At 43.9% G+C, this 23,300-nt stretch overlaps 1 protein-coding gene across 1 annotated transcript in view; it reads right to left on the bottom strand.

Moving 5' to 3' along the window:
• Window positions 1–867: 867 nt before the first annotated feature.
• Window positions 868–23,300, bottom strand: part of SLC16A1 (solute carrier family 16 member 1) — a 41,583-nt gene continuing 19,150 nt past the window's right edge. Inside the window, exons 2-5 of the mRNA XM_075335588.1 lie at window positions 20,266–20,505; window positions 8,814–8,957; window positions 6,205–7,062; window positions 868–4,338 (exon numbers count right to left, since the gene is read on the bottom strand). Of these exons, the coding sequence (XP_075191703.1) occupies window positions 4,082–4,338; window positions 6,205–7,062; window positions 8,814–8,957; window positions 20,266–20,482 (1,476 nt within the window). The 5' untranslated portion in view covers window positions 20,483–20,505 and the 3' untranslated portion in view covers window positions 868–4,081. The remainder of the gene's footprint in view (window positions 4,339–6,204; window positions 7,063–8,813; window positions 8,958–20,265; window positions 20,506–23,300) is intronic.

The following is a 23,300-nucleotide window of genomic DNA, read 5'->3' as shown; positions in this document are numbered from 1 at the left end:
CACAGCCTCTGTAGGTTCGGGAAGGAGGCACCACCCCTCCTGAGGTCAGGCAGAGGTCCCCTCCTTCCCGAATCCACCGTTTAGGTAAACAAATTTCACTCCCCGGGGCTCTGGGACCGCGATTTCGCCAGGACGTACTGAGTACGTCATGGGTCGTTTAGCACCATGTGACCATGACGTACTCAGTACGTCCAAGGTCGTTAAGGGGTTAATCATTGCAGGCATCTATGAGACACCCCCAATGATTAACCTGGTGAAAGTAAATAAACACATACACCCGAAAAATCCTTTATTTGAAATAAAAGACAAAAACCACTCTCTTTCACCACTTTATTAAAATCCCCAAATACCCCTCCAGGTCCGGCGTAATCCACGAGGTCTTGTGACACATCCAGCTCTGCTACATGAAGCTGACAGGAGCGGCAGTAGAACACCGCCGCACCTGTCCGCACCATGCAGCAACTGAAGTGAGTCGCGCTGTCATACTCTAGGATGAGAGAAGCCGGAGCATACTGAGATTATGGAAAACAAAATTCCTCAGTCTTCTCCATTGTGTCAGTGGGCAGAAACCCGGCTGCACTCCGATGTCATCAGAGTGCAGTCTGACGACTTCCACGCACTCATTGAGTTGCATGGCAGAGTGCAATCCAAAAACTGGATCAAACGCTGACAGTGTTTTTTTTTTCCTCGGTCAGCGTCTGTCCAAGAAAAATATCTGATGTGCTCAGCCCCATAGATTAGCATTGGTCCAAGCACGATCTGATATGTCAGAATGCTCTAGGTATGAAAATACGTCAGTTTGCCCTGGCCAATAACTGACACTTAGAAGGTAGATGAATATATTAGACCAAATGATTGAAAATTGAATCAAAGTTAAATAAAAAGTAACTTTTATTTGAAAACAAAGTTCCATACAGTACATCAATCTTATGGGCCCAAACACATTATCCAGGTTGTCAACTGTCTGCTGTTCTGGCAGCGGTTGCCACAAATGAACCTTTATCAGCCAAGCTGCTTGACTCAGCAGATTCTAATTATGGAGAAGAGGGGTGTATAAATATGTTGGTGACTTTACAAATACTATTACTATATAAGACACTAGCAGATCACTAAAAAGATAGAGGTAGCAATAGTACAAGCCAACTGGCCAGGCCAAGTGATAGGAGGTAGGGAATTAAGGTCCCACTCTAGCGGGTTTTTTTTCACCACTTGTTAGACATCAGTAAGGTATCTTCAGTGTGTGCGCATATTTAAATACATACCAGCCGATGTCTTCTGCAGTTTCCATCGCAGCTCTAACCCTTCTATGGAATCATATGACTGCAGATCTATCTTGCCGGCTTACATAGTGGACGGTTAGATCCTCTCCTAATGCAAGTTGAGAGTCTCAAACTTACATTAAAGCAGTCCAAACACATTCGATGGTCGTCGGCTTACAGCAGACTTCCATACTCAGCCGGCGGCTTATCCCCGGGAGAGAATGTGATCGGCAGTTCAAAATTGGACATCTCCCTCGATCAATCACATGAATCCCTCATACACATTAGATCGTTGGCCAAACCCGTCAATATCGGTGCTTCAGCCGACATCAGTCTAATGTGTATACGGGCCTTGGGAAAGTGACTTCTGGTCACCAGAACGTCACAAGAGTAGGCTGGTCACAACTATGGTCACATGATCAAGGAGGATATGAAGTGAAGAGGCAGAAGAGTGGCTGGTAAGTATTTCAATACACACACACTGAACATAATTTAGTGATTGCTAAAAGAAAGTAAAATGTGCAACACAATAGAGCAGGGCTTTTCAGCTTATTACCGTAATGCCGACTCAATTACTGAAGGGCAACTGCATTTTTCACTTTCTGAATATGTCACATTAATCTTGGACTTGAAGATATGGGTTGCCATTGGAGGGATCATCACACGTTATACCTGCACCTGTCTGTGGTCCCCTCTGTAGCATTCACAGATGAACACATCACAGGCAAGAACATAAAAAGCAAAACCAGTAGTACAGCTCACCCCTAACAAAGCGACATGGAATGAAGTAAATTGTGGTTAACTGCACACACAGAAAAAAGTCACACTTTAGACATTTACAGGGTTGGATGTAAAACTAGTTTTCTTTAAAGCTGAAAGGATTAAAATTACAATACCCCATATGTGGGAACATTTTGTTTTTTTTTTCCCCCAAGGGTCTGTCAGTTCAGAATAACTGTTCAAACCAAGTACAGGCGCTTGATGCACCATGGCGGGGCCAAACATATAAGTGCACCTTCCCATCTGTTTGGTTGTCCATCTATTGTCATCCTTCTCTAGCTCCATGAAGTTAGAGCCAGCAAAGAGGGGTGTGGAGATGGCAGGAAGTCAAGCAGGTGGGAAGGTGCATTTAAAGTATGACCACGTCATATTGCCCCGAGCACCTGTACTTTGTGTATATCAGCACAGAATGATAGTTGAGTCCCCTTAACGGAGTTAAAACACAATGACTGCTCAAACCAAGCAGGAGTGCTAGGTGCAGCCTTGACAAGGACAAACTTTCTCTGCACCTTCCCATCTATCTCCGCCTATTCTTTGACAGCTTTTGTTTCACAGGGTAAAATAAGAAGGCAGGAGGGTGCACTGAACTGTTTGGCTATGCCAAGGATGCACCGAGTACCAGTGTTTGGTTTGAACAGTTAATTTGAATGGACATACTCCCTGTAAATAGGGCTGATCTGCAATTCCAATATCACTCAGAGATGTGTGTCGCCACTGATAAATGATAACTATGTTCTTTAATTCTCGACAACCCTTCTAGGAGATTCCATAGCATATTTTGTAACTGGCAAAGACATACTGAGGGAGAAGACAGATTAGATCATATTGACACTTATTTGCCACTTCAATGTATATAGGCATCACCCTAAATATTAGGGCTGGCTTAATTGGTTGGTTTGGAAACATTCAGAAAAGCAGGCTACATTAGACTGTATACACACTGGTGTTTGGTACATCTGTTACCCATCTGCCAATAGTTATCACACATGGGAATGGTGCTCAGAGCACAGAAGAAAAACCCATCACCCAAAATTAGCAAACCCTTCGGAGCAATACGGTCTATGCAGCTTGAGATGAAGATATACAATTTAGTGTCGGTACTGTTACCAGGCACATATCCCCTTTTAAAATATTGCCTTGATTATACAAGATAAAAAGCAGTTTTATCCTACAGCTATACAGCTCACAATAAAGTTATACTTCATCAGTTCGGTACATCACAATACAAAGTACAAGTTACTAGCCACTCATGATGAAATCAACGTTTGTTAGAATTGGACGTGATTTTAAAAAAACGCTTATAGTAGCACATGATGGTTAAAGAAAAAATAAAAATCAAAAGAACTGACTCCTAAGATGCGCGTGACGTAGCTAATTAATGTGTGTTTGGAACACTTTCATAGAGCAGAACATGATTGCCTTATCGGCTACTGGAAGAGCCATCATGGCGGCACGGACGATAATACTGGAAACACGCACTAGATCCCCACATGGCAATAACAAAGGCATTACAAAAACATTTTTAGAAGCCAAGATTCTCTGCCATGATCCATTCAGAAACCTGCCGGTCAAAACCCTGGAGATTATTTCCAATGATTGATGTATTGTAGCAGCATCTTATCTAGTAGTAGTCCTTGGAAGACAGAATCCAAGCGTTGCATATGGGTAACTAAGTTTACTCCAATTGTTCCTGTTAATTAAAACCTTCCGGTGGGTGGCAAGACCATGGCCACATTAGTCAAATAGAAAAACAAATACTACGTTTTATAGAAGGCTCCTTTTTGGAGGAAAAAAAAAATAAAAAAAAAGTTAAATGGATTTGTGAACAACAGCGTTAAGGCACAAGTTAACGGTCCAGACAACTGAAGGGATTAAAATTGCAACGTTTAGTTTCTGTCTGATCAAATGTTTTTTTCATAGATCTGCTAGAAAAAAAAATGTGTTTCAAATAAGGCTTAAAAATAAATCCTATCCTAACATGAGACTATTGTGCAGTATCCGTGTCATGTGTTGACTGTGTCCACCCAGCAAAACCAGAGGTCTCAGATGTTGCTTTCCTCTTCCTTGACTACATCATCAGAATTCTGAGGAAGGACTGAGAGTTCATTGTTGACTTTGTGCTCGGCTTCCCCACCATTTGTCTCCTGGCTTTTCTTTTTCTCTTCGGCTTTTTGCTCTTTTGCGATAAGTCTGTAGTGGATGGTCATTCCAATAAAGAGGTAGATGGAAGCAATGATCAGCACTATCCCGCAAGCTTGATAAGTGTACTTGTAGTCTCCATACACATCATGCAGTCTACCTGGAATGCAAAACATCACATAAGGTGTAAGTCAGGAGTGAACGAGCACTGTTCTACCCAGATTAGCAAAATCCAGTCTATGCATCGAATAGTGCCAAGATATTATTAAAAAGATATTCTGATTTTTCAGCAAATAACATTCTTTGTATACTGAAGGGTCATGTAGAATTTGTTGTTTCTTTATCAAGTCATCATTTTCAAAGTTTCTGATTTACATCACTTAATAGGAAGACGCAAGGACATGGCCTCATTTTTATATTCTGGACATTCTTCAAAATTTACTTAAATACAACAAAACTTATATCAAAACAGACCGCTTTCAGACTGCGTTCCTCTTCTCCCCGTTCAGTGGTCCCCTTGGGGATTCTGTCCTAACTCCCCTGCAAAATGAGTTTTGGACGTATGCACCAACAGGGCCACTGACTAACTGTGCTGATGGAGTCACCATCTGCTCAGTCGTGCACCATTTTCAGGAGTATACGCCTATCGGAGGCCAACACCCAGTAGACTACATCTGGGTGTCCGCCTCCAGTAGGCATATACTCCCGAAAATGTTGCACGATTGAGCACACAGTGACTCAGTCTCACAGTTATACAACTCATGGCAAAAATTATGGAATCACCTGGCTCTGAGGATGTTTATTCAGTTGTTTAGTTTTGTGCCATGTCTGTGATCTGCTTTTTTTAAACAAAAGTAAAAAAACTGAATGAACATCCTCAGAGCCAGGTGATTCCATAATTTTTGCCAGGGGTTGTAGTCAGTGGCCCATCTGTGCATACATCCGAAACCCCCGACGGGGCCACTAACCAGGGAGAGGAACACAATGTGAAAGGCATATATATTGAACCTATCTCCAATCACTGTGGAGAGAATGATCCTTTTTTTCCCATAGGAAACTGTTTGGGGCTCGAGAAACCATCACGAGTGTGATCTCCTACCGGATAAATCTGACTCTTCCAGAATCTGTGGCAAGCCCTGTACAGCAAGCTTTGGAGAAAGGATACTTTATCCACAGCAATTGGAGATAGATGTAATATAAGTATCTATGTTTCACTTTGATTAACAAGTTTGTTTTGTCATAATCAACAAATGAGTATATGCAATGAATTTGAAAATGGTGGCATGTCCTTGCATTTTCTTTAAGAGAATCTTGGCTAGCAAGATGGTGATGATGGTTGTGAACCACATTGCCATCAATAACTGATTATTTGGACATCATTTAATAGGAACCTTCAGCGTTCATTTTGTGTATACAATGTATCCCAGTTATGCAGTTGACAAAAACTTGCATAACAATACAGATCCAAAATAATCAAACTGACATCTGTTCCCATGATCGGGCAAGTGTTTACCTAATGGAAGTAAACAAAAGGTTCCCATTAGATTATGGGCAGCGTAGATCTTGAAAAACGGTGATATAGAAGCTATATAGGATGTGGTGTAACAAATAAGAAAATTTACTAAAAGTAAAATGTAGTTGTAGTTTGCATGATTGTTACCTCTTAAAAGTAGATTTTATGTAAGACAAACTATTGCCTAACAGACGGCTACATTTAGAAATCTGCTGGGTGCATCACGCATACGCCGATATCATGGTATAGAATGTGCCATGGTTTATTTTCAAGATCATATGTTATTACAAGAGGTGGTGTGCGGATGGTATCCACTCCACAATAGGATGAATCGGCCAAATTCCATCCTCTTTCAACTTAACGTCAGGTGTCATTTGATGGGAGGGGTAAAGCACCTTCTATTTTAAAGAATCCTCAACTAATGAGAGCTGTACATATGAATAAAAAAAAAAAAAAACACTATTGGAAGCCAATGGATAAAAGATATAGCAGTCATACCACCATTATCCTTACCTAAAAGGGGTGGTCCAAGAAGGACAGGGCAGCATTCCACAATGGTCGTCAATCCAACAGCGCTAGAAAATCTCTGTGCGCCAACCAAGTCCATCAAAGTTTCAAAGAGGACAGAGCTTAGCCAACCAAATGCAAATCCAAAAAAGGCAGCGTAAATGGCAAAACCGGCATACGTTGTTGAAATGGGAGCCAAAAGGTGGCACACCCCATTGAGAAGGACTGCAACGGCAAAGAAATACTGAATTTTTGGTCTGATCCACTTGGTATTGGCTACCAAGCCCATGGATGGTCTTGCTACCATATCTACAAAAGCGAGAATAGAAAGCAAGAAGGCAGCTTTCTCATTTGAAATATTTTTGCTTTTTGCATAATTGCTGAGGAAGACTAATGGTGCAAAAAGTCCAAAGAACATGATTGTGTGCCCAGAAAGATAAATCAGAAATCCCCGATGAGTAAAAAGAGAGAAGTCCAGAAATTTGTTGATAGTCTGAAAAAAGGTTGGCTTGGTTTTTGCCTTGCCATCAATCAGATCTTTATTAACATCCCCATCATCTTTTGAGGCTTTTCCTGCTTCTTCCAAAACCTCCTTGGTCACTTTCTTTTTCAAGTCCTCAGGTTTTGGCCCAATAGGACGCATTAAGGAACCTGCAACACAACAATTCAGCAGAAGACCACCCAGGATCAAGAAGCTTCCTCTCCATCCAAAGATGCTATAAAAGTACTGATTCATTGGAGCCAATGTTGACAAAAATACTGGGCTTCCGGCCATGGCAAGTCCGTTAGCGATTGGTCTTTTTTTAAAGAAATATTTACCGATCATTGTTAGAGCTGGATTCAAGTTAAAGGCCAGACCAAATCCTAAGGATAAAAAAAAATAAATAAATGTATACATATATACACACAGTTTAAAGATGTTTATTGCATCATTTACATTTATTGACGCAAAGCTGTTTAGTTATTCTTAAAAAGGTACTTAAACCCCCCTCCCAAAAAAAATAAAAAAAAATAAAAAAAAACCCCACATAATACTGATTCAGAACAATTCTCTTGCTTTGATACTTATTTGATCCTCGCTGGTCTCCTCTTTTGGACAGACCTGTCGACAATACAGAATCCCCTGCCTAGCCTATCAATTAAAGCAGTGGTGTCCCGCCTGAGCTGACCACTGGCTGTGAAGCGATTAGACAAACAGAACAGTGTGGACCAGGTAAGCATCAAAACAGGAGTCGGAGGACTGTTGAGGGTGACTGGGCTCATTTAAAGGGGTCGTGCCACAAACAATATAGTGCATACCATATTATTCCAAAAGCTATTGATTAAAAAGTTCTACAAATAGATGTGTTACTAAATGTTACTGTGCCAAGTTAATCTCATAAATGTGCCCCTTCTGTGTACCATATAATGGCTGTTTCTGACAGTACAAGAACATGGTCTGGACATTCCTCCCCTGCCCAGGGGGTAAAAAAAAAAAAAGTATACAGACATGACAGGATGGGAACACAGCTGATTTTTTCCGGGAGGTAACACATTTCACTGCTTGCTTTTAGGCTATGTGCGCACGTAGCGTCTGTCCCTGCAGAAATTTCTGCAGCGATTTGAACAGCACACGTGCGCTTCAAATCGCTGCAGAAAGAATCCGTAATGAAAAAAAAGCCGATTTCATGCGCTCTAAGTGCAGCCCCTCCCATAGACAGAGCAGGGACAGCAGTGACATGTCACTTCTTAGAATGCGCGCTTCTGGCAGCAGCCGAAGCGCTGCGCTCTAATACGCCACGTGCGCACGTCTCCTGCATAATCTTCATAGATTGTGCAGGGGACACAGGACGCATGCAGTTACGCTGCGGTGCAGATCGCAGCGCAACTGCATGCAAATACGCAACGTGCGCACATAGCCCTAGACACATTTTACCGCACAGAAAATCAGCTGCGATTCCGTGAGGTCCCGTCTGTACACTTTAATTTGCTTACTCCTTTGCCCTGAAGATGTGGTAAGTTCAGAAGCCATTACATAGTATATAGCCAAGGCACACATAGATTTAAGAGCAGGAACATTTCTTTTTTAATACGTGCAATTGTGGAACACCTTATTCCAACATCTATTGAATAAAATGCACTTTGTTGGACAACCCCTCTAAGTACATTAAAAAAAAAAAAAAATCAGTGATCTTTAAATTCATTGAAACAAAGAAAAATATAAAAATTCTAAAAATAGTAAGGATTTCCGAAAAAATCTAGGACGTTGTAAAATAGAAGCATTACTGCAATATGTAAGAGTCTTACAAAGCCGGATATAGAAAAGATACTAAGTTTGAAAGAAGTCATTTGTAGAGGGAACCTGGATGTAAGAGGTGAAATAGGAAAGTTTGGAAACGAGAACCCCAGTTAGCGTACAAGCCTATAGTATGTGGACTTCTGGACTGAGCTAGCTACGAGTGCATGTGTGTAATTTGAAAGCTCAAGAGATACGATAGTATGTCATCCACATACTCCTAGAAGTGCACAAGCTAATACCTTAGCATGCTAAATATACTGCCAGTAGACCTTTGTATTCTTTATCAGAGTATGCATATGGTCTGATTGTGTATAAAGAGGAAAAAAAAAAAACTTACCGCCAATAACACCAATGCAAAAGTATAACTGGCTCACAGTATGGCAAAATGAGGCTCCAATTAATCCAATGCCTGAAAGAAGGCCACCACCAATCATGATAGGTCGGCTTCCATATTTGTTCACCAAAACACTGCTTATAGGACCTAAGAAATCAGAGAAGAAAATTTTATTTTTTTAGTTAGAAATTATACAATTTTGTAGGCAAATCACTACCTTCTGAAGAGAGCAGCGAACTGTGCCGTTAAAAGTCCCCATAATGAACTTTAAAAAAGAAAAAACGCCCTAATTAGCACTTACTGTAGTTTTTATTACTGGAGAGGTCATTTGAGAACGATCACGTGGAGACACTCAGTTCACCTTTCGCATCGCAATGGGTAAAACACAAAAGTTCTGCAGCAGAAAAGTTGAGATGTGCACCAGATCACTGATTATCATACACAACCCTGGTACTGTAGAATGCAGCAGATTTTCTATCCGGAAAGTTTGCTGCATTTACACTATGTTAACATACCCTTAAAGGGAACCAATCACCAGGATTTTCATATATAACCTAAAACTCAGGCTGCTTCTATACATAAAATATAACTTAACAATAAAAAGCACACTGACAAATAAATAAGCCTGTAATGAAACAGGCAGTGTCCCAAAGAGCATTCACATAGGAGAAATAACCAGGGGAAAAGAAACCCCAATTACAGTTATCAATCAAACTTATTATGCGGTCATAAACCTCCCAAAATAATTCAGGGGGAGATATAGCTTAATTCAAAGCACACATAACAGAGAAAAACCACGTTCATGAGTATAGCCTAAACAAACTATCCCACTCAAAGCCTAGCACAGGCCGGATGTTTGCCTGTATCTGCCCAGCATTATGCATGAGTAAGATCTAACTGCTCTACTGGCCACTTTCTCACCCTGATGAGTGCAACGAAACGCGTGGGCAGACCAGGAGCTTTGATGACTGAGGCCAGAGGGTTGCCACTAAGGAGGGTTGGTGTGGTGGTAATATTTGAAACCCCCCCCCCCGCTTTATGGTGACCTTTTCAAAAAAAAAAAAAAACTCAAATCTTTATTTTTATATAGCGCTAACATATTCCGCAGCGCTTTACATACATCAGGAACGCTGTCCCCATTGGGGCTCACAATCTAGAGTCCCTATCTGTATGTCTTTTGGAGTTCTCTTACTGCCTATCGTGCATATTATCCCTATGGTTGTTATTGTCATCTCTGTTAGGAGTTTCTATGGGATTTGGTTGTAATAAAGATACGACTGTCACGCCCCCTCCTATATCCTAGATGGACATTTTTGGGTTTTTAATTAATCATAGGATACATTCTGTTTGTATAGCTGTTCATTTGGCCTTATAGTTTTTATAGGGACATGTTCTCACTCATACATGGTTCCAGCCTAGGGACTGCCTTTATACAGGGAATAATAGGCTTTGGTGGGATACTTTGTTTGGGCTATACTAATGAACGTGTTTTTCTCTGTTATGTGTGCTTTGAATTAAGCCATTTCTTCCCGTGAATTCTTTTGGGAGGTTTATGACCGCATAACAGTTTATTGATTGATAACTGTAATTGGGGTTTCTTGTCCCCCGATTATTTTTCCTATGTGAATTCTCTTTGGGACGCTGCCTGTTTCATTATAGGCTTACTTGTTTGTCAGTGTGCTTTTTATTGTTATTAATAAAAAGTTATATTTTCTTAGTTATTGGCACGTACATGTCAGTATTGCCCTGCTATTTCTATCATAAATTTTGGGTAATCTTACACCATCTTAATTTTTTTATTTTCTACATACCTTTAGTGGTCAGCTCAGATGTTTAGGTTTTGAAATCCAAGAAACTAAAGTTTATAAAATCTTCAGCTTCTTGAGTGACAGCAGCTGCGTATCAGATAATAGCTGGGGGGCAGGGCCGCATTTACCATTAGGCACCCGTGGTCCAGTGCCTGGGGCGGCAGGTTGCGGGGGGCGGCACCTTCAGGCAGCAAAAAAAAAAAAAATTTCGGTGGGGGAAAAGGCACACCTCCCATTTATTTGTGTCCGTGTCAATTAAGATGCGAATACAAACAAACTGCGGCCGCCGAGCACAGGGAGCTGATTGACCCCGGAACTGCCGGCGCCTGCACTTCTGGGGGTCACAGGCACGCGCCAATCAGCTCCTTCCTCTGTGCTGCGTTCACTGCTACGTCATGCACACTTCACAGCAGGATGCCGCGCGAGGACGACGCAATGGAAGCTGGCGTCAGAAGAGGATACTCACGTGAGCCAGGAAGATGGCAGCGGGCACTGGATCAGGTAAGTGCTCGCAGAGCTGAAGAATCATAAGGAGCGTGGGGGTGTCTCTAATGCAGACCGGAGATCTGCGCATGCGGGGGGGGGAGGCAGAGGCTGATACTGGGGGGCGACTGGGGGGTGGCAGAGGCTGAGACTGGGGGGTGGCAGAGGATGAGACTGGGGGGTGGCAGAGGCTGAGACTGGGGGGGTGGCAGAGGCTGAGACTGGGGGGTGGCAGAGGCTGGAGGGAGGCAGAGGCTGAGACTGGGGGGGGGAGGCTGGAGGAAGGCAGAGGCTGAGACTGGGGGGGGGAGGCTGGAGGGAGGCAGAGGCTCTGAGACTGGGGGGGGAGGCAGAGGCTGAGACTGGGGGGGGAGGCTGGAGATAGGCAGAGGCTGAGAATGGGGGGGGGCTGGAGATAGGCAGAGGCTGGGACTGGGGGGAGGCTGATGCTGAGGGAAGATAGAGGCTGATGCTGGGGGAGAGAGGCTGATGCTGGGGGAGAGAGGGGTTAATGCTAGAGACCGAGGACAAGGGTTGAGGGATAGTGCAATGTGTGTGTGTGTTGTGGGGGTGGGGGGGGGTGTCTCAGCATACGCGTTTGTGTGGTGGTCTTAGCATGAGTGGGGAAACATGGAGGTGTCATTACGGAAAAAGAGGAAGGCAGCATTAGGAGCTCATGGAGAGGGGCAGCATGCATGGGACATTGTGAGACGGGGGGGCAGCATGCATGGGACATTGTGAGGAGGGGGGCAGCATGCATGGGACACTGTGAGGAGGGGGCAGTATGCATGTTGACACTGTGAGGAGGGGGCAGTATGCATGGGACACTGAGGAGGGGGCAGCATGCATGGGACACTGAGGAGGGGGCAGTATGCATGGGACACTGAGGAGGGGCAGTATGCATGGCACATTGTGAGGAGGGGGCAGCATGCATGGGACATTGTCCTCACATCATGCTGCTCCCTCCTCACAGTGTGCAGATTATATTTCATAATCGAGGAAGGTGTGATGGGTATACAGTAGTTTATAAGGGAGGACAGTGTGGTGTTTTAGTTTATTAGGGGCAGTGTCACAGTCATAGTATATAAGTGGGGACGGTTGTGGTGGGAATATTTTATACTCATGCTATGTTTTGATGTGCCTGTGGTGATCCCCATTGGGGGGGTTAGTGCCCTTCGTTTCTCATTGATACTTTTTAAAGTGTTTTACAGAGTAGATCTGCCTTAAACAGATGCAGTGTGCGGAAAACTCAGTTTTACGTTGTCACTAAGGGGCGCGACTGCTTAAAGTGCCTAGGGCAGCATGAAGGCAAAATACAGCCCTGGCTGGGGTTATCCATAGTAATGCCCTCCCCGTTAGAATTAGCGTAAGTATGATACAATCGACCTAGCAGGACCTGTGGTGTAGCACTTTAGTTCATATACTGTCATTAAAGGGACTGTATCAGCTATATTTTTATCAATTAAAACCAGATAACAGCAACATTTGAGATATAGGTTATAAAGTAGCCACATGAACAAGTGGACACTACCGCTGTGAAGATGCCTTCTGAGAATTTTCTACACTTGCGCTGAGAATTGTGCAAGAGGTAGTTCAGGAAAGTGAGGGGGTGAGTTGGTATAATCATTACCATATTTTTCGGACTATAAGACGCACTTTTTCCCCCCAAATGTTAGGGGAAAGTGGGGGGTGCGTCTTATAATCTGAATCTAGGCCTGCTCAGAATGAGGGTACTGCGGTGGAGTGGGTCATCGCAGCACGAGCAGGCTGTGACAGCGCCTTGCCGTGACCGCGTGGACCCGCTCATTTCACATGCGTGCCCATCCTTCCGCCCATCATCTCTCAGCGCTGAAGCCGGCGCTGACAGGTGGGCGGGGGGTGCACGCATAGTAAATAGCCCGCCCGCTTGATCACCCCTGGCAACTACAGCCTGGAGTGATCATGTGCGGCTATATTCACTGCCCCCCGCGTATCATCATCAGCGCGGGGGGGCAGTGAATAAGTACAGTATACTCACCCTTCCCCTGCAGCACCGCGATGTCCTCCTGTCTATGTGCCAGCTGCTCTGTGTAGAGAGCGGTGAGCACAGCGATGACGTCATCCCTGTGCGCACCGCTAGTCTCCACACACATCAACGAGCCGGCAGACAGGAGGACATCGCGAGGCTTCAGGGGAATGGCTCCACACAGATCAGCGGCACTACTGCTGACACAGAGGAAGATGATCGATGCTGCAGGGAGTGAGGAAAAGCGAGTATAAACGTTTATTTTTTTCTGTGCCATAGGATACAGGCCATATAGCAGGATGGGGGGTATATACCAGGATGGGGGTATATTATGAGCAGGATGGGGGTATGTATATAGCAGGATGGGGGTATATTATAAGCAGGATGGGGGTATATAGCAGGATGGATCATATACAAGGCATGCGGATCATTACCAGGATGGGGTACCTTAGTAGAGAATTTGGGGACATTACCCCCATAACCGTGTTAGAGCAGATCCTCGGCCCATAATAGTGTGTCATGACCACATTTTTTGCTTAAAATTTTATTTTCCTATTTTCCTCCTCTAAAACCAGGGTGCGTCTTATGGTCCGGTGTATCTTATAGTCCTAAAAATACCGGAACTATAACTTATTTACCACAATCTATTGCCTCTTCATGATTCTTTGTCCGACTGCTAAAGCCCCCATTCACATGAATCCTCGGCTGGACACTAGGGCGTTCTCTATTACAGCCACTGTCAGAACCCTTTGGCTGCAGCTTATTCTCCACAGAACAAAAAGGTTCAGCCATTGGAAGTCCAACAGGACAAAATATAAATTATACACACACTTTAGGAGATTTTCTTTTGAAACATTATTATCCTTTTACTGAACAGCATGACAAAATAAATCACAGGTCACGAGTTTCTATGGAACCAAACAGTTCTATGGTGTACAATAAACCAGCTGAGCTGCTGTCTGTGGCACCATTACTCTGGTGTGCCCTTATTTCCAATACGTAATGAAATCTCTTCCACATGCTGCAGAGAAAACCTGTAGCGAATTGAGCAGTGCTGCGAATGTGACATCTTGGCCTGCCAATTTCTGCTGTGCATATCCACTATCAAATTATAACCTTTGCAATGTCAAGGTTATCTGCTGTAAGCCATTTCCATTCATGCAACTGAAAACTGTAGGAAAACCTGTGCAACTCAGCAGATTAGCTGCGGAAAATGCACAGAGTAAATGTCCCATGTGGAAGTCCATTTGGGATAGTACATTTTTCAGGAGGGTTAGCGTTTTAAAAATATATCTAGAATAATTGTAAGGATATGTTCACACTGTCTTAGGGGAGGAGAGGGGTGGAAGCGAGGGGCAGAGGAGGAAGGGGGGAGCGAGGGTCGTCGGAGGAGGAGGAGGAGGAGGAGGAAGGGGGGGGAAGCGAGGAGGAGGAAGGGGGGGAGCGAGGAGGAGGAAGGGGGGGAGCGAGGAGGAGGAAGGGGGGGAGCGAGGAGGAGGAAGGGGGGGAGCGAGGAGGAGGAAGGGGGGGAGCGAGGAGGAGGAAGGGGGGGAGCGAGGAGGAGGAAGGGGGGGAGCGAGGAGGAGGAAGGGGGGGAGCGAGGAGGAGGAAGGGGGGAGCGAGGAGGAGGAAGGGGGAGAGCGAGGAGGAGGAGGAGGAGGGAGGGAGGGAGCGAGGGGCAGAGGAGGAGGGAGGGAGGGAGCGAGGGGCAGAGGAGGAGGGGGGGAGGGAGGGAGGGGCAGAGGAGGAGGGGGAGGGAGGGAGCGAGGGGCAGAGGAGGAGGAGGAGGAGGGGGGGAGAAGGAGGAGGAGAGCGAGGAGGAGGAGGAGGGAGCAAGGGGCAGAGGAGGGGAGCGAGGGGCAGAGGAGGAGGGGGGGGAGCGAGGGGCAGAGGAGGAGGGGGGAGGGGGGGGAGCGAGGGGCAGAGGAGGAGGGGGGGGAGCGAGGGGCAGAGGAGGAGGGGGGGAGCGAGGGGCAGAGGAGGAGGGGGGGAGGGAGGGAGCGAGGGACAGAGGAGGAGGGGGGGAGGGAGGGAGCGAGGGGCAGAGGAGGAGGGGGGGAGGGAGGGAGCGAGGAGGAGGGGGGGAGGGAGGGAGCGAGGGGCAGAGGAGGAGGGGGGGAGGGAGCGAGGGGTAGAGGAGGAGGGGGGAAGGGGGAGCGAGGGGCAGAGGAGGAGGGGGGGAGGGGGGGAGCGAGGGGCAGAGGAGGAGGGGGGGGAGGAGGAGGGGGGAGGAGGGGGGGAGGGAGCGAGGGGGGGGAGGGAGCGAGGGGGGGAGGGAGCGAGGGGGGGAGGGAGCGAGGGGGGGAGGGGAGCGAGCGAGGGGCAGAGGAGGAGGGGGGGGGAAGGAGCGAGGGGCAAAGGAAGGGGAGTGAGGGGCAGAAAGGGGGGGGAAAGCAAGCGGCACAGAGGAGTAATAAAGATCTAAATGTTCAAAATAATTGACTTCTTAATTGAATGGGAAAACAATTTGCCATTCATATATTCAGGATCTTGAAAGTTTTGCAAAGATGCCAAAAGTTTAAAATAACATACTGCACATTCTTCTGGTGTTTTCAGCTAGGAACACTCTCCATACTTACAATAGCAGACAATGGGAAGGTCAAAGAGACATCTGGAAGATGGAATACTTCTAACTACTAACAGCATAGAAAATGTCTTTAAAAAAGGGAAAGTGTGAACCAGATCCTGCTGCTGTAACAATGGGCACCATAAATCAGAGCCTGTCTCCAGCCTTGCAAACCTCTATGTTTTACTCTGAAATGCTTCAGCGTGTGTCAATGTGTCTGCTAAAGCCATAGTGTAAAGAAACAATCTGATCTGTTCACACTAGCTCAGCACAATTAAATATAAACCACATTCAATGTCTATTTGTAGTCAATGACTTTCCATCTGACAGGAGTTGCACTGTGTGCGCTTATTGAGCAGCAGGGAGGGAAATGACAGGGGAAGCGATGTAGGTAAACCAATGGGAACAATACTGTACTTTTAGCTAAAGGGAAAATATATTTAAAAACTGCATAGATTACAGGCTGGGACATAAGTAACACGGTTCTCTGAAATATTTATGGAAGGATAAGACTGCACAAGAGGTATTTTAGGGGAAGCAAGGACGGTAAGGAGAAGTGCCAAATGGTCATTTGACCTGTCCTGGTCAATGAATAAACCCGAGCTGAAAACATACAAGTTGTGCAACTGAGGAAGGATGATCAGGTCAATGCTTAAGGCGTAACGGTCTTTTTTTATACTTCAATAGGACACGTGAAATTAAGAAATGTTGTAATATCGCTCATCACAGAATGACAGTTACCTATCAATCATTCCCATCTGTGTTACTCTGTCAGGATTAAACTTTATAGAAGCCTCGTTAGCAAAAGGAACTATTTTACAAAAAACACGACATAAGCCATTTAGTACGGTTCGTGCTACCTGTAGACATTGATAAAATAAAGGAACTCTTCTGCTAAAGAAAATTCCACAACCGTCACTGACATAAGACTTGAATTGATAAGTAATTTTCAGATTTAAATTAAAACACAATTCGTGAAAATTGCTTGGACAAAAAAAAAAATGATTGTTCTCTTAACTCAATATTTTGTTCACGAACCTTTTGAGGCAATCACTACAAAACAAACAATTTCTGTAATCTCACAGACTTCTGCACTTGTCCACAGGTATTTTGTCCCACTCCTTGTGAGCAAACTTCTCAGCTGTCTCTGGTGTGAAGGCTTCTTCTACAGACTTTGCAGCTCCATCCACAGATGCTTAATAGGATTTAAATCAGGGCTCATAGAAGCCACTTCAAAATAGTCCATTGCTTTGCCGTTAACCAACTTTGGATGTTTTTAGCACTATATTTTGGGTCATTATTCTGTTTGAGGCACCATGACCGGAGATTCAAACCAAGCTTTGATTGTGGGCAGCAAATGTCGCTGCAGTCCCAAAACATAACAGAGCCTCCTCTATGTTTCACAGTAGGTACAGTGTTCTTTTCTGTGTATGTTTCAATTTTGCATCTGTGAACAAAGATCTTGGGTGATTTGCCAAACAGCATCAGCTTCCTCTCATGTGTACAAAGGACATACTCCCAAAAGCTTGGTTTCATGTCAATATGCATTTTGGTAAATTCCAGTCACACTTTATGATTTGCTTTCAACAGTGGTTTCCTCCTCAGCCCTCTCCCATGATGTCCAGTTTGGCCAAGACAGCAACAGAGGTGATCTGACTCATGTACTTTGAAGCTGAAGTTTACCTATAATCTCTATGGAAGTTCATATGGGCTTTTTAGCTACCAAACATATTCTCTGTCTCATCAAAGTTGTGTCTTGTAGAGACACAAGAGTTTTCCAAAGGAGAACGCAGCGACCATGCCCATGATCATTGTTCTTGGAGTAGCGGATTTTCGCGTTGTTCTCTTACTAAAAACACTCGCATCTCTGCAGGCATAAATTGAGAAGCTGGGGCTCAGAAAGTTATGCCGCAGGTCAGTTTATGCTACGGAAGAAAGAAGCACAGTGGGCATGGGAATGCTGCATCCAAAACCCTGCTACACCTGTTCGTGGTCACTTACCCCTACGGTCACATCCAGGTTGGCTACAGTCCAGTAAACCTTTAAACTCCTGAATAATATGTGTAACTGTAGTTTCAGTAACGTCAAGCTGTTTGGAAAGGATCTTATCGAATTTAACATGTTTACAAATAATATTCTTTCTAATCTCCTGAGACAACTCTCTTACGTTTCGTAGGTAGATGTTCAGTGTGGTACATGAAATCATACCAAATAGTACAGCAACTATTTTTCACCTTCTAAATAGGCAGACTAACTGATTACAAGTTTGAAGATACTTGTGATGCGTATTACAGAACACACTGTAGTTTATCATGTTCTTATGGTCAAATTAGTTTTCATCTTTTGTGAGAAGTTCAATCATTTTTGTTCAGGCAATTTTCTTTAGTTTGTGCTTTCCTTTTTCTCCTGAACCACATTTAAAAAATTTAAATGACTTAATATTTAGTGGAGTTAAATTAAAAATTATGTTTTGTCAGTTTGGAGATAGGTCAGTGACCATTGTGGGGTTTCCTTATTTCAAACAGAATGGTACCAACAATTTGGTCCATGTCTGAAAACTCCATAGGGATGTACTCTAAAACACACCGTGGCAAATTTACTAAAGGGGTCCCTTTTTTATGGACACCATGGTACAAGATAAGTGATAAAAAGGCAAAATTTTAATTAAGCGTCTGTAGAAATATTCATATTATCTTGCTTTGAAATCTTAGTGGTGCAAGCCATACAGAAATGGTTCTTGATGTAAAGTGTGTTAATATGCATTTCCCACTGAAAGAAGCACATGAATTATACATAAGCTACTGTCTGAACCTCAGGGAAAAACAGCAACAAATCCAGAGCCTGACAGCAAACAGTGAATGAACCTGCAGAGCGATCAGGCCATGGCTTGGGAGGGGCTGCTGGATACAAAGATCATTCTGTAAGTCCTCCGCACTCACAAACCCCTGCAGGAGGAGTCTGAGCGGCTTTCTGACATTACAGGATGATATTAAGGAAACAGACCATTTCTAAATTCATCCTACTAGAATATAATTTCATATTATTCCTAAACAAGTTTCCAGTTTTCTAAATCTTACTTTTTCAGTTTCACCATCAATTTATACACAGACTGAAGACGCTATTTGTTAGTTATCAATATAACACCAATGTGAAGATCATTTAGGTCACTTTTACATTAAACAGATGAGGATCAGTTTTTGGGTGATTTTCTTCAGGCATATTTATACATGTGAGCCAATGCAAGGCCTTTTTTATAGGAAGGGTTCTGGTGTGATCATCCTTTTGGCTTTCTCTCCTCGGACTATATTTGCCTTCCTGTTTCTATTGGAACCATCCTGTAGTTCCAATGATCATATTGAGCATGCGCACTTCCATTATTCATTACTCCGTAGGCTGTTCGTGTATCACTTGCCCTCCTGCAGGTCTGGCTGAGCATGCGTGGTGACCTCATGCGAAGAGCTGTGAGCACCCCATAAGTAAAGCTTGCGTGCGCTGTCAGTCCCTGCAATCTTCGTACACGTAATTTGGGGTCAGATTATACAAACCAACCGGGGGCCTGATGTGATCCCGGATCACATTTTAATGCCTGTTTACACAAGTAAGGCTACCTTCACATTTGCGTTGGACGGCTTCCGTAGAATTGCGTTGTGTGACGGATGCAACGGATGGTTGCATATAGTGGCACAACGGATCCTACGGATCGTACAAAACAACGGAAAGCTTTTTTTTTTTTTTTTTTTTTATTTTTTCTTCTTTACAGTTTTACCGGCAGCAGACTATTGTGAACGCTCAGCTGATCGTTCAGCCGCCGAGAATGTGTGCGGGGGGCGGAGTGAGGAGTGGGTGGAGCCGAGCGGGCCATGGCGCTGACTACAGGTGAGTGTGAGTGTGTGTGTGTATACACATACATGCGGAGTGGAGTGCGGGAGGGGGCGGAGCCAAGCGGGGAAGTGTCGGGCTCCCTGCACACGTAGCGAGGGTAAATATCGGCAAAGCACTTTGCTTGGTTTCCCGATATTTACCTTGGTTACGGGTGCAGGGAGCCAAAGAGAGCATGCGCAGTGAAATCCAACGGATTGCGCTGCTCAAAAAAAGTTACAAGCTGCGTTCGTCCCGCCCGACGCAGCGTCAAAATAACGACGCTGCGTTGTCCATACAAGTCTAAGGAGAATAGCGCAGTGCGTTAACGGACTGCGCTATTCTCCATAGTGACGGACTCCGCTGAACGCAAGTGTGAAAGTACCCTAAACCAGAGCAAATGATGCACACTAAATGATCTACACTAGATTGCTTAGTGCGCATAGGCTGCCATCGTTGTCGGCAGCGCGATGATTCCACACTATGGCTACCCTGCAAAATTAGCTGAGGATATCATCACCATGTGATCGGTCACGTGTGCAGAGACCGTAGGCTCTGGGTTGTGTCTTAATTTTTGCAGTAGTGAATGAGCAATAAAGAATGCTAAATATACTACACTTTCAAGAAAAAAAATAAAATATAAAAATATATATACATACATATGAAAATCAGATATAACCAAATGTTTAGCACGAGAATCTCCCCCTCCTTTTTTTTATATTAATATAGCCTTACCTCCAGCATACATCACAGCCAGCATAATTGAAGAAATCCATGAGACCTGACTACTCGTTGCTCCAAATATTACTTCTATGTCTTTAAAAAAAACTGTAATAGATTTTGGGAAGGCATAGGAGAAACCGATGGACACAAAGGCTCCAACAACTACAGCCCAGCCCCAGCCGCCCTCTGGTGGGGTGTAACCCATAGGTCCTCCAACTGCAGGTGGCATCTTGCTGTTTTAAGTTTTTTTTCCTGAAAGAAAAAAAAAATTATATAGTATTGGATAAAAATAAGTATAAATACAACATAACACAACACAAGAATAAAAGGTATTCTATGGGAGTGTTGGCAATACGCTTTCATTGTATATATTTCTTCTGTGGACTAAGTTACAAACTCTACAGTTTTGTAAGCTCTCACGAGCAGGGTGGTCTTTTTTCCCTTTAAATATTGTATTTTCTATAGCTGTCACTTGTTTGTATGTGATCCTCCTGAATTGTAAAGCGCTGCGGAATATATTGGCGCTATAGAAATAAAGATTATTATTATTATTATTACAGTCTCTATGAAAGCAAAGTCGGTGGCTGAGTCTCAATGGCACGTGACCGAAAGAATGACAATAGAATACACTCGTAATCACCCATTTGCACAGGGAAGTAAGGGGAATCATGACTGTATGCACATCGCACACTGTCAAGATCAGAATTCCTGCAGACTTTGCTCCTCAGAAAGGACATCCCCTTTAAAAAACTGCTGCCTGCTTATTCCTCCATCTGGTACAACCATTACAAAGTGTTCTGCATTGAAGGAGACACATTGTTTAGTGTTACAAACTATTGTATGATTGAGCCAAGAAGCGTAGATGCAACTGCCAAGATCTCCAGCACTCATGACCAAGGTTTACACTGTGAACACCAAGTCTGGACACATCCTGTCTAATGTTAACAAGGACAAGGTCATATTAACTATAAGGGTAGAGTTTCAGGAAGGGCAAAGGAGGGACTCTGATACATTAGCTAAAACGAAAAAGTCCAGCACGGCATCCAAAATATAAAACTTGTTCTTCTTTATTAATACATGTTAAAAAGGTTAAAAAAAAAACAAAAGGATGAGGGACGTGTTTCAGAATAGGCTTCCTTATTCACATGGACTGTCATGGCCAAGATTTTTTTCCGTCCACCTTCTGACCGGACTGGTGAGCTAGAATTGAGAGTTCACTCTCCTTTGTTTTGTGGTTCTCATACATTAGCTACCTGGCTCCTGGGAGATGTCCAGCAATAACCATGCAAAAATGGTCACAACCTTGGGTGGGTTTCAAGGATGGATTTGTGTAACAATTGTGAGAAGACTGGTGAAGTCATTTAAAACCGGGGCTGGGGAATATGGAAATCTGCAACTACTTTGGACTGATAGGAATTTTCATAACCTACGTTACCTCCATACAAAATCCACAGGCTTCTAAACTATGCAGCATGTTATCCAAGAAAAGCAGAAGTATATACGCCTAATATTGCAAATCTGATACTTTGTAACCTTTGCCTGGTTGGTCTGAAGTCAGTAATTTCTAAAATCTGGTTAGCTGCACCCCATCTACAAACATAGGCAGATGTCCAATGAAAAGATCTACAGCTATAGGAATTGTGAAGAGAAAGAATGTTATCCTCTGGATATCGTCTTATCAGCTCGTTATCAACCCTGGATGGAACTAAATGTAAAATGTAGGGTTTGCCAAATTTTCTTCCTGAGCAGGGAGAACGTTTGCAATTTATTTTGATGGATTTCTTTAAGAAACAATGCACTGAAAATTCTGTAAGCATTAATTCACTAGAGGGTGAGGCCACAAGGAGCAGCCAGGTAGTGCCTGGGAAGCTGAAGAAGCTTAAAATTGGCTGTCCACTACTGGAAACTCCTTTTTCACTAATGTGCCTATGGGTAGGGGCAACACAACCCAATTACTTGACTGCTGACCTCCATCTGACAGTAGATGGAAGTCTGCAGCGTTCACATAAGCAATATTACAAAACCACCAGGGACACATCAGTAGAGATGTGCAGACCCGCGGAAGTTTGGTTCTGCGGGTTCAGCCGGATTTTAGATAAAGTTCTGCTTGGGACCGGGACTTGACCTGAAACACAATGGAACTCATCGACTGGGCAGTTCAGCTCTCTGCCGACACGCAGCCAGCAATAAACAGAGCATTTCTGGGAAAGGGAGGACAGGATTTTACATTTTATATTTTTGTACATCCAATAACGCTAATTTTACCCCCAGTTCACACACTGCCAGCGGCTCGCACTGGGTAGGAGCACATAGCCGAGCACAGCGATGCTCGCATGAGTGGTGTTCATACGTAAAGCATCCAAACGCTGATTTTTTTTGTAAAATCAGTTTTTGGTATAAACACCGAACTCTACTGTTTTTGATCACTCATCTCAGTCAGTCCAGGAAAGATTTATTTTTCATTGGCACATTAGGGATACTGAATAAAGAGGCTGTCCAGTGGTAGGATGACCCCTTTCATTTTTCAGATAAACCGCAGCAGTGATTTTATGGCCATTTGTAAGTGAAATAGCTTAAGTGTTACAGGGAATTGGCTATTAGGAAACACCAAGCTAGCTGTTAGTAATACTGTAGGGCTGCGTCATGAGCTTTGAAAGGAAACCGGTCATGGAAATTTTACATGTTCTACAGGCAAGATATAGAGCCAGAAGTTGGTCGGATTTATTTACATTTTAGTGGGAAAAGTTTCAGCAAAACTTGCATGTTATTCAATGAAATCTCTAGTGTTTGTATACATAAGTCTAGTGGACGGTCCGACTCGTGACTGAAAGTATTCCCTGTGACTCTGAATGTGAGACAGATGTCAGTCACTTGTAGAACCGCCCACTGGACTCATACAAACACTAGGGATATCAATGAATAAAATACGCTGTACTGATTCTTTAATAAACCTATATATCCTTCGATCTGACTGCATGTACATGAGAGGTTCCCATTAACAGCAAATACAGTGACATTGTATAATGCCAAATTCTATTTTACGATTT

The sequence above is a fragment of the Anomaloglossus baeobatrachus genome, chromosome 2 (genome assembly GCF_048569485.1).
Source record: "Anomaloglossus baeobatrachus isolate aAnoBae1 chromosome 2, aAnoBae1.hap1, whole genome shotgun sequence".
NCBI classification, from domain to species: domain Eukaryota; kingdom Metazoa; phylum Chordata; class Amphibia; order Anura; family Aromobatidae; genus Anomaloglossus; species Anomaloglossus baeobatrachus.
This window is presented reverse-complemented; position numbering and strand designations above follow the sequence as displayed.